Genomic DNA, 12,166 nt, shown 5'->3' on the forward strand with positions numbered 1-12,166 from the left:
GTTCTTGTGGACTACCTCTTTCCAGTCGAACTCACTGAGAAGCTGGTATTTACATTTACTGTAACGATATAGTTTATCGTTCAAAATACTAAAATTCGGAAAATTTGCTGGATTGATTTTACAGCCATTAAATGTTTTGTCATACCAGTCATCTACCAAAACTTGTTGACTAGAGTTATCATTACGATCACCAACTACATCTACGTGTATGAGTCTCGACAAGGTATCCGGAACTACATTATCACAACCCTTCCTATGTTCGATAACAAAATTATACTGTGATAATCTACAACCCCATCTGGCGAGACGTCCTGAGGGATTTTCTAAATTTAAGAACCACTTTAGGGATGCATGGTCTGTGATAATTGTGACTGGCTTGGAACCAAAATAAGCCTGAAATTTCTCCACTGCAAAAATCACAGCTAGAGCCTCGCGTTCCGTCGCGCTGTAATTCCTTTCGTTTTTATTTAGGCTCCTACTGACATACGCAATGGGATGATCGCAACCATCGGTTTCTTGCGTTAGCATACCGCCAACACCATATGCAGAAGCATCACAATGTATTTTGAATGGTTTTTCAAAATTCGGTACCGCAAGAACAGGTGCGGTTACCAACGCATTCTTCAATGTATTAAATGCTACCTCTGCCTGTTCGCTCCACTCAAATTTAGGTGCGTTCTTTCCTTTACTCGTTAGTCTATTGAGTGGTGCAGCGATGGTTGAAAAATTCCTAATAAAGCGCCTGTACCAAGAACAAGTGCCTAGGAAAATCTTTACCTCCTGTGCAGTTTTTGGGGTCGGAAAGTTCAAAACTGCGGCAACTTTTCCAGGATCTGTGCGTAAACCAAATTCGTCCACTATATACCCTAAATATTTCAAAGAGTTTCTAAAAAAATTACATTTATCAAAATTTATGGATAGTTGAGCCATTTTTAGTTTATCCAGAACTCTGTTTAATAAAATTAAATGGGTTTCAAAATCAGCAGAACAAATAACAATATCATCTATATAACAAAATACTATTCCATTTTCAATATCACTACAAAAATTTTGATTAAATAACTGGTCCATTAACCTCTGCTGTCGTGCTGGTGCACCGCATAGGCCAAACGGCATGACTTTAAATTTGAATAACCCTCTACCAGGAACTGTAAAACTGGTTTTTTCCTGAGAGTCGTTAGCTAATGGAATTTGCCAGAAACTTGAACTTAAATCAATCGATGATAAAAACCTTGCCTCTTTCAAGCTATCTAGAATTTGTGGAATGTACGGTATTGAGTATGAATCCCCCTTTGTCACTGAATTTAATTTCCTGCAATCTAGGCAAAATCTCCAGTCTCCATTTGCCTTTTTCACTAAAATTGCTGGGTTATTCCAAGGGCTTTCACTCGGAGTAACTACGTCCATTTCCAGCATCCTATTTAACTCTTTACTTAAAGCTTCCTTCTTTTCGGGAGAAAGTGGATATTGTTTTATTTTTATTGGCAAGGCATCACCGGTGTCAATAACATGTTCAATTAATTTTGTTCTACCCAATCCAATCTTCGTTGAAGAAATATCTAAAAATTTATTTACTACAGATTGGGCTAATTCTTTCTGTTGAGATGATAAGTTTTCAAAAGAAGTGATGGTATGAATTTGTTCATTATCAATCGCACAAATATTGTAAAATTGAGAAGGTGCCTTAATTAATTCTAAATTATCAAAAATGCCAGGGGCTAACTGAAATGTTTTCCAAAAGTCACAGCCAAAAATAACATCCGCTATTATAGAGGGTACTACAAAAAATTTTATTATGTGAGTTACGGAATTATAAGTAATCGGAATAAACATATAACCCATGCAATCAAGTTTGTCTCCATTTGCCACTGAAAATGTGGTATCAATACTGCTATGCAATTTATAACCGAATCTCAAAAAAACCTTGTGCGCCTGGTTACCCAAAATTGACGCGCAAGCACCGGAATCTAGTAAACCTGTAATCTCAAAACCGTCAACAAAAACCTTTAAATGTGGCCTAAAGTCTCGTTTATCCACTGAATACAGAACTGTGTCAGGTAAAAGGGATGTTTTGTTGTTAATGACCAAGTTCTTTACTTGTGTCTCTGCACAGTTCTTACTAATTAGTTTTTTGAATTTTTGTCCGGAGCGGGTTTACTAATCGCCTTTTTACTACAACTTGGACATGTCTTTACTGTAAAGTTCTGACGTCCACACGAAAAACATCTAATAAATTTCGGAACTGTCCTGCAAAATTTAAAGGAATGGTTACCCTTGCCGCACTTGTAACATAGTTGTTTATTTGTTTTCGTAAAATCAGTGCCTTTACTTGTATCAACCTTAGGTGCAGGTGTGACTGAAAGTGTGTTTATCTGTTTTGTCACTTGTTTGTAAGCAAACTCTGAACTTAAAGTTGCCTTACTGTTAGTAGGCTCAGAAAATAAGGCGGAACGCTGCCTCGCAGCCTCTAGTTTGCGACACTTTTCCTTCAACATTGCGACAGACTTAATGTCAACAAGAGCTAATTGTTCTGAGTAAAAAGGGCGAATATTATGTAATAAAATTTGTAACTTTTGTTCTTCGGAAAGTGGTGTTGACAACCTTGAAAACATGCCAAACATTACAGCGAAATAGATAGACACAGGTTCTTCAGAGCCTTGTGTTCTTGCTCGAATTTCACCTAGCAACCTGTAGTCATAATCTACTGCATCAAATTCCTCTAAAAATAAAGTTCTCAATTCTGACCAAGACGAAACTTGACATTTGTTGCCTCTGTACCATAACAATGCTCGGCCTGTAAAAAGATGAAATGCAGAAACAAATAATTTTCCATCTGAAACGCCATAAGATCTTTTATATTCCTCAACGCGTTCGATGAAACTGCGCGGATCACCCTGTCCGTTGAAATGTAACTTCCACTTGGCAACATTTTTATCACCAGTGCAGTCAACGGCGGTACTCTCGGAATCCAGTGATTCGTCGTGAGACGACTCATTGTCAGCATCTAATCTGGAAATCAAACTCTGCAACTTTGTATGTAATTCACTCTTCCTACTTATTAAGCTGAGTTCGGAACACTGTATTCTCAAAATTCTAAAGTACAAATGTGAAGCTAAAGCTTTAGACCTACAGAGGGCATGTCTATCTTTAGTGTCAGAACACTTTTTTAATAAATCTTCTAAGTCTTGAAGTTTTTTAGTAATAACCCCTAACTCACTTTCAGAAGAGAAATCTGTCTCTAAAATTGATTCAGAAGGAATTTCCTGAATTAATTGTTTTAACTGTTTCTTTAAACCTAGCACTGTAGGTGCTGGAGTTTCGGAACGAATGGATACCTCATAACACAATTCGTCCTTCAAAAGTGAATGAAACTGGGCAAAAGTCTGTTCCATTGTGTTAAGACAAAACACATTTAACAAAATATCGAGCTTGTGTAACTGTCTATGTTTAGCCTTATACAAATTGGTTAAACACAAACACAAAAGAAGTTATTTAAACTATTAAATATACACAAGCAAAATACACAACAAAAACAATATTCTTAAGTCTATCCTAACTATTTTATCAATTATGTTCCTATTCCAAAATATTGTTAATAATACAAGCACATATTATTACTATAGTAAACAAAATATAACAAAATAAAACTTCCCAAAATTGAATAAATGATTGTAAGGTGCAGTATCACCTTTATGAGTACACAGTGTGTTACAACCTTTACAATTACAAAAGTAAACAGGCAGCAAAGTTGCAATGAACTCTGACTAGCATATTATCTTTCAAAAAAAAACAAAGAGATTGTGCAATGGTTTGATGGCTGTTACTTTACACTTTTAACACATAACCTAAAATACAACAAAATCTGTTTCTAAATGTCACTTTAAACTACCAGCATTCAATTAAACTTAACATGTTTTGTGTGTGAAGTAGCTTTTATCATAACCTTAACACAGCTCTAAACAAAATTTCAACAAAATAATGAAGTATCAAGTCACTGAAAAAAAAAATTGTTCATAACTTCATACTTGAACTTAATGTAATCTCTGAATATAGTTTATATATTTAGTTTCACAAGTTGTAACTCTTAGTATTTATAAATGTATGTGTGTAACTAGTTAACAGCACATAGCGTTTCAAAACTTTAATTATACTAAGTTACCGGAACTTTCAAACATAAGATGTACTTACTATTGAAAGCAATACCCAACAACAACTCAGTTAAGCAATGTTTATTACTAAACTGAAGGCAAACATTCACTTATACACCTCCAAGGTAAGTCAAATAACATAATTGAACGGCATAAGCACCATTTATAATGTGTTAATTAAATAAGAAAAAAAAACCAATGTTGGACTATACTCAGAAAATTACTTAAACTATCAAACAAAATTTCTAACTATTAGTTATTATTTAGTTAGTTAACCATAAAAACAGCTTAGTGCTCTTTGCAATGTGTCACTACTTAGAAAATTGTACAATCAGCGGAGTACATTTCATAAAATTTGCAAAATTTCTCAAAATATACAGAAATAACTATATAAAAAAACGTTCGGGCGCCATTTGTAAGGGTGGTAAATTGGGCGGAATAGAAATATACCCGGATACGGAATAATCTACCACCTTACAAAGATTAGAGGAAAAAAAAAATTTACTTTACTTGATCTATCTACCTAGTAAAGAATAGAAGCTAGCCGTCGACTCCCTTGTAATGTATATGAGGTGTTATAAATGAAATTTGCTAGATGTTAGGCAAAATTGTTTTTAATGTAACTTTTACCGGGGTCGCTTAATACATAGTGATGGCTAATAATGCTTAGTTATTCTAGCTTAATGCCAAGACTTAATTTAGATACATTAGAATGCCTTAGGTAGATAGTACATAAAATCTATGTTTTAAATTTAAGATGCCATTGGCATGGAATAGACAATGACACAGTAAAATTCATAAAATTGTTTCAAAATAAAAGCTCAGTAGTAAAGACAGGGTTCTTACTGTACACATACACTAAGAAGGTTCACTAAACTGTTCCAGGATACAAACATTTGCTTACTTGTAGGTGCGAAGACTGCAAGGTAGCTGGACGGCATCGGCCAAGATCCAAAACTCAATTTATTTGATTCTTCACAACCGAAATGTTTCATTACAAAGATTTTCACCAAGTCTTATCCATAGAAATTAAGTTGCCCACGTGAATGTGCAAAAGAAATAAATACGGAAAACTAAAACCGAAAACTAAAAACGGAAACGCAAACGGAAACGCAAACGGAAACCCTGTAACAAAGAAAAACAAGATTATAATTTGTGCTGTGTGAAAATTTCGACACGTGGAATTTTCCCGATCAAACACAACTCACCTATTGAACTCCTGGCCACCAATGGTTTTCAGGAGTCCACCCACAACCCATTATCCTCATTTATTTGGGAAGGTAAAATAACTGGAACTGAAAGGGAAAATCATGAAATTAGGATTTTCTCTAACCAAACCGCCATTTTGTCGAATCCACATTACTTGATTTTTCACTCACCATAATTGATGAAACATTGAAATACGTTAGGATGACTAAATTTATAACTATTGTATTTTCCCAGGCGAAGCCATGGGCGAAAAGGAGTGAGATTTTCCTGGAACGAAAAAATTCGTCTTCACATGTTGACTCCAGAAAAATTCTAAATCTCACCAATCGGTGTTGCCAGACGCAACCCGAGTGTGGCCGCTCTCATTTAGTTTGATCATGAAGCCAATTCATTTTTGAATATTTGCGGAACCTAAGGATATATTATAAGAACCGTTTTGTTAATGACTTAACAATAAACAAATGATATTATGGTTTTATTTAATTATTTTGTTTTATTTTTACGACAATTGACAACGAAGCAAACGCCATCTATTGTGGCTCGAATGAACTCTGAACATCGACCCATGCGTAGTTCTGCACCTTGATGCTAGGTGGCACCAACATACTTTGAACAAAATTGATTTTTATTAAAAGCGAAACGCTAATTAGTAGTTCAAAATTTACAACGTCACACTACTTCGCATTTTAAACACTTTTTCTTTCTTACAAATTCTCTTTCATCTTCAAAAAAACTACCATTAAAAGCTTTGAATTAAATTGATTCCATTATAATTTGTAAATAAAATATTCCGTTTGTAAGAAGTATGAAGTTACGAACTGATTTGACGATCACTAATGGCGCCAGCACCGGTTAACGTAAACGTAACTTTTTAACGAACGTTAGCGCTAATAGATGCTGAATCAACGCTTTTTCTTTACTTACGTTCGTTAGCGCCATATTTAAAGGTTACGGTGTCCGTCAAAGTTTGTTGAAACAACCGGCCCTAAGTGCATTATAGCTGCACTTGGTAAACTTTGTCCACAGCTGACATGTGTAGAAGCATTGACAAAAAGCTTTAAATAACGTCACCTTCACATCATCAGAGCAACGAGCGAATCTGCGCGCTATCATGTTAGCCCGTACCGAAAGAGCCCTGCGCTCCCTCTCCATATCTCCGTCACTATGCTATCTGTGCGTTCGAGCGCAATGCGAGGCCTCATAGTAATGATTGTGAATACGGGTGTAAGAACGGCCTTTTGACAGCTCACACCCATGAAGTTTCGTATTGTTTAACTTAAAGTTTCATACAACTAATATTGTACTTCAAGGACGGGTACCGCCCCCCCTAGTGATATGCCTCACAAAACTATCACTACGTTTTTTTTTTTATAAGAATATTAGCCATGTTAAATGACTAATATTCCCCTTTCCTCTCCAACTAAGCGTCAGGCTCGTGCTAGGAGTAGGTACGACAATAGTGCAACGGGCGGGGTTTGAACCGTCTACCTTTCGGTTTTCAGTCCACTCCTATACCGGTTGAGCTATTGTGGCTAATTCCGCTGTACACAATCTCTAAACTAAACTAAAATGTCACGTCTAAATCGATTGCTATCCCTTTCATAATGTTGCTTGCGAAAAAGAATGGCACTAGATTTAGACTTGTAAATTTAGGTTAGTTTAGAGATTTGTGTACAAGAGAATCGGCCCCATTGAGGCTCTAAATTGTGCCACAGATTCAAATAATCGATAGAAATAAATACTAGCACGGGCTTTTGTTGCGATTGACAGACATTTTTTACAAAAAAAAGCGATATCGATTATTACCTCCTTTAGGACATCATTATAACTTGGCAGTCGTCGAGAAGTCAAAAGGCCGTTCTTAAAATGGACAAAGTATAGATAACATTTAGTACAATTTATGAAGTTAAACTCAATCAATCAAAAAAGAAATTAGAGCCTCGATAGCTCAACGGTTGAAGGAGCGGACTGAAAACCGTAAGGTCGCCGGTTCAAATCCCACCCGTTGCACTATTGTCGTACCTACTCCTAGCACAAGCTTTACGCTTAATTGGAAGGGAAAGGGGAATATTAGTCAGCAATTAGCTTAGCTAATATTTTTATTTAAAAAAATCTATCCTGATATAAATCTGTTGGTATATTAACAGACACAATCGATAATTTTATTATTGGGTAGGTAGGTAGGTACTCTAAATCTATCGCATTTTCTAGTTATCTTGTAAATTGAGTATTTGACTCCAATTTTTTTATTACTTTATTATAAACTAGCTTATGCCCGCGACTTCGTCCGCGTGGACTACACAAATTTCAAACCCCTATTTCACCCCCTTACGGGTTGAAGTTTCGAAAATCCTTCCTTGGCGGATACCTACGTCATAATAGCTATCTGCATGCCAAATTTCAGCCCGATCCGTCCAGTAGTTTGAGCTGTGCGTTGATAGATCAGTCAGACAGTCAGTCAGTCAGTCACCTTTACCTTTTATATATTTGGACCAGGATAAAAGTAATGACGTAAACTGAAAAAACTAATTAAATCGATCAAATAACAAAAAAGTTTTAAGCATTTAAATATTTCTGATTAGACAGAGAGTTTGACGTCACACCTACTAATGCCATAGTAGCTTCATGCGGTTTCATACAAATTTTCGTTTTGCGAGAAAGGGATAGAAGACCCTCCCACTCCAAAATTAAAATGCCTGTAACTTTGTAAATCTTTGTTGGATTTCAATATATTTTCAGCGTAAATTAAGCGTCATTATTTTTATCCTAGTCTATCTATATCTATATATATATATATATATAAAAGGAAAAGGTGACTGACTGACTGAATGGCTGACTGACTGACTGACTGATCTATCAACGCACAGCTCAAACTACTGGACGGATCGGGCTGAAATTTGGCATGCAGATAGCTATTATGACGTAGGCATCCGCTAAGAAAGGATTTTTGAAAATTCAACTCCTAAGGGGGTGAAATAGGGTTTTGAAATTTTGTAGTCCACGCGGACGAAGTCGCGAGCATAAGCTAGTTTATAATAAAGTAATAATATTTATCAAATTCAAAAGCAGCCAAATACCCAATTATAATTACTTGTCTGTGCTGGTGGTCCCAACAGCCGACGGCGGGCATTCATCGTGCGCCGCGAGGGATGAGCACCCGAGCCCGAGGGTGTTGTAGGCGAAGGCCGTGGTCCACTAATTCCAGCTGGTGGGGTGTGCGGTGGGGAAGGAGGTACAGGCAGAGCACTCTGATTCTGAAAAAAAAACCGGCCAAGTGCGAGTCAGGCTTACTGCAGTCGTATTTTTTCGACATTTTGCACGATAATTCAAAAACTATGATGCACAAAAATAAATAAAAATCAGTTTTAGAATGTACAGGTGAAGACCTTTCATATGATACCCCACTTGATATAGTTATCTTACTTAGAAAATTGAAAATACTAATTACTAGCTGATGCCCGCGACTTCGTACGCGTGGATTTCGGTTGTTTTTAAAAATCCTGTGGGAACTCTTAAATTTTCTGGGATAAAAAGTAGCCTATGTCCTTTCCCGGGTTGCAAACTACCTCTGTGTCTGTACCAATTTTCGTCAAAATCGGTTGAACGGTTGAGCCGTAAAAAGCTAGCAGACAGACAGACAGACACACTTCCGCATTTATAGTATTAGTATGGATTAGTTCATGACCACAATTTTTTTTTTTTGTGTGACCCTAAATTCACGGTTTTCAGATTTTTCCCCAAATGTCAGCTATAAGATCTACCTACCTGCCAAATTTCATGATTCTAGGTCAACGGCAGTGGCGTGCACAGTGTTTGAAGCCAGGGTAGGCATTAGTTAGGTAGAAACCTGTTAACTGGCAGGTCATATAGGAAAAATATGCATTGAGCTATTACAACTGGGGTAAGCAGTGCATTTACGCCTCTATGACCTGCTCGCCACTGGTCAACGGGAAGTACCCTGTAGGTTTCTTGACAGACAGACAGACAACAAAGTGATCCTATAAGGGTTCCGTTTTTCCTTTTGAGGTACAGAACCCTAAAAATTTGAGTCAAATACCCAATTAGAATTAAGTATGTAATAAAATGGAACATACTTCAAATGGGTTGATTTCCAAATGCCTGTGTCCGGTAGCAAAGCTTTCTCCCCCCATTATCAGTAATATTTTCTCCTCCAACTCGTTCAACTCTACCGCCTCTGCCTCACCACCAGTCTTATTTCGGGCACGATAGCGAAGAGCGCCCTTTTTTTTCACGGCACTCTTTTTATCTGCCCAGTACTAAAATATAATAAACGTATTAGGTATGCACATAAAACTAATTAATAGAAAAATTATTAGTTGCTACGTAAACATTAGTTATTTGTTTTAGGTAAGTAGTTAGTTAAGTTCTTTTTATTTTTCTAGATATTTTGCAAATGCTGTGTACACATTTTATAGATACATTTATCAGCCTGTGTTTGTCTATAAGTGTCGTAGTTTGTGTTAAATTAATGTATTGTGTGTGTTCCTAATAAATAAAATAAAATAAAATAAAAAATAACATCCATATCCATACTAATATTATAAATGCGAAAGTGTGTCTGTCTGTCTGTCTGCTAGCTTTTCACGGCCCAACCGTTCAACCGATTTTGATGAAATTTGGTATAGTGTTAGTATCCCGGGGAAGGACATGGGCTAATTTTCATCCCGGAAAATCAAAGAATTCCCACGGGATTTTTAAAAAACCTAAATCCACGCAGACGAAGTCGCGGGTATCAGCTTATTTAAATATATAAAAGGAAAAGGTGACCGACTGACTGACTGATCTTTCAACGCACAGCTTGAACTACTGGACGGATTGGGCTGAAATTTGGCATGCAGATAGCTATTATAACGTAGGCATCCGCTAAGAAAGGATTTTTGAAAATTTAACCCCTAAGGGGGTGAAATAGGGGTTTGAAATTTGTGTAGTCCACGCGGACGAAGTCGCGAGCATAAGCTAGTTTAAATATATAAAAGGAAAAGGTGACTGACTGACTGACTGATCTATCAACACACAGCTTAAACTACTGGACGGATTGGGCTGAAATTTGGCTTCCAGATAGCTATTGACATAGGCATCCGCTAAGAAAGGATTTTCGAAAATTCAACCCCTATGGGGGTGAAATAGGGGTTTGAAATGTATGTAGTCCACGCGGACAAAGTCGCGAGCATAAGCTAGTCTAGTATAAAATAAGACAAAAAACCTTGATCCACTGTTTTGAAGTTTTAACACAGCCTCCAAGGCTGTTCAGTTGGAGTGCCAGAGCCTCCCAAGATCTCCGCGCTGCGTCCCTTGCACAAGGCACTTTGGAGAAACCCTTTGCAAGGCTTGGGTTTCTCTCCAAGTACTCCAAAAGAGACTCAATTTGAGCCCGAGAAGGATGTGACGCTCTTTCCGTGATGCTGTATTACGAAAGATAATCTTGTTAGACACTAATTGTTAGGTTTGAACATGATCTATTAAATATATAAAAGGAAAAGGTGACTGACTGACTGACTGATCTATCAACGCACAGCTCAAACTACTGGACTGATCGGGCTGAAATTTGGCATGCAGATAGCTATTATGACGTAGGCGTCCGCTAAGAAAAGATTTTTGAAAATTCAACTCCTAAGGGGGTGAAATAGGGGTTTGAAATTTGTGTAGTCCACGCGGACGAAGTTGCGAGCATAAGCTAGTTTGTAACTAAAGAGCAAAATTACAATACTTACCTAACTAAATACTACACTAACCCTCGTTGTGCGAGCCTGACTCGCACTTGGCTGGTTTTTTTTGTGAATAGCCCTGGGTTGGGGATGTAGTAGCCCCGGCCCAGCTGTATACAACATGTGTTCTGTAACTTGGGTGCTCCTATAAGTGTTCCGGTTTTTCTTTTGAGGTACGGAACCCTAAAAAATACTATAGTCCGCGACAGGTCGAGATGGCAATCGGGGAAACACCCGCGTATCACCCGCGCTCGTCCGCAAGGGCTAACTTGTATCTGACTAAAAAAGATTGCCATTTCAACAACATACAAACATACTTACAATACCATGGTCTTGTTGCTAAGATTGCTCGACTGTGACGCAGCACCATCTTTTTGTCCCACATTTAGAACAGCAGTGGGAGTAAGTTGGCTACAACCTAGTTCTGGTTGGGGACAGAGCACCCCCGGCCCAGCGGTGTACATGTGTTCTGTATCTTGGGTGCTGGCTTCTGTTCCCCAAGTTTGGTGGACTGCTTTGTCTTTTCCCGTCGTATGTATCATCGGCAAACGGGCACCTGAAAAATAACTTGTTTTTATTTTATTTAAATCTATACTAATAAATAAAATTGAAGAGTCTATATATAATTTCGAAATAGCTACCTACCTTAAATTAAGCTCATATGGTTATCTGAACTGTACCATAACTGTATCACACGTTTTTAAAATTCTTGTCCATCTGTCTGTCTGTTTGAACGGGCTAATCTTCGGAACGGCTGAACCTATTTTGACGGGACTTTCACAGGCAAGCAATCACAGATAACCCATGGGTTATACTGGAAAATCACAAAGTTCTAACAGGATTTATAAAAAACCTATATCCACTCAATAAAATTCGCAGGCATTCAGCTAGTTTTTAAATACATATCAAAAATTGCAGGATTCGAACCTGCGTCTATGGGAATCGCACTTGGAGCGCCTTACTATGTTAATATCCACTTACCAAGTGTTTGAGCACCATCTGTGGGCAAACTTGCATGAAGCAAGTAGGATTCAGTAGGTTCTAGCTGAAAACAAAATATACACAACATTAGCTGTTACCCGC

General features: G+C 37.4%; 2 protein-coding genes across 3 annotated transcripts in view; one reads left to right on the plus strand and one right to left on the minus strand.

The window, feature by feature from the left end:
• LOC138404408 (zinc finger protein 271-like) overlaps positions 1–12,166 on the plus strand; it is a 124,422-nt gene that overhangs the window by 24,012 nt on the left and 88,244 nt on the right. The window lies entirely within an intron of this gene.
• Positions 1–12,166, minus strand: part of LOC138404422 (uncharacterized) — a 29,459-nt gene that overhangs the window by 16,840 nt on the left and 453 nt on the right. For both annotated transcript variants that reach the window (XM_069508288.1, XM_069508287.1), the window contains exons 2-5: positions 12,065–12,128; positions 11,405–11,639; positions 10,582–10,780; positions 9,452–9,634 (exon numbers count right to left, since the gene is read on the minus strand). In XM_069508288.1, the coding sequence (XP_069364389.1) occupies positions 9,452–9,634; positions 10,582–10,780; positions 11,405–11,639; positions 12,065–12,128 (681 nt within the window). The remainder of the gene's footprint in view (positions 1–9,451; positions 9,635–10,581; positions 10,781–11,404; positions 11,640–12,064; positions 12,129–12,166) is intronic.

Source organism: Maniola hyperantus, chromosome 28, assembly GCF_902806685.2.
Source record: "Maniola hyperantus chromosome 28, iAphHyp1.2, whole genome shotgun sequence".
In the NCBI taxonomy this organism is placed as follows: Eukaryota; Metazoa; Arthropoda; class Insecta; order Lepidoptera; family Nymphalidae; genus Maniola; species Maniola hyperantus.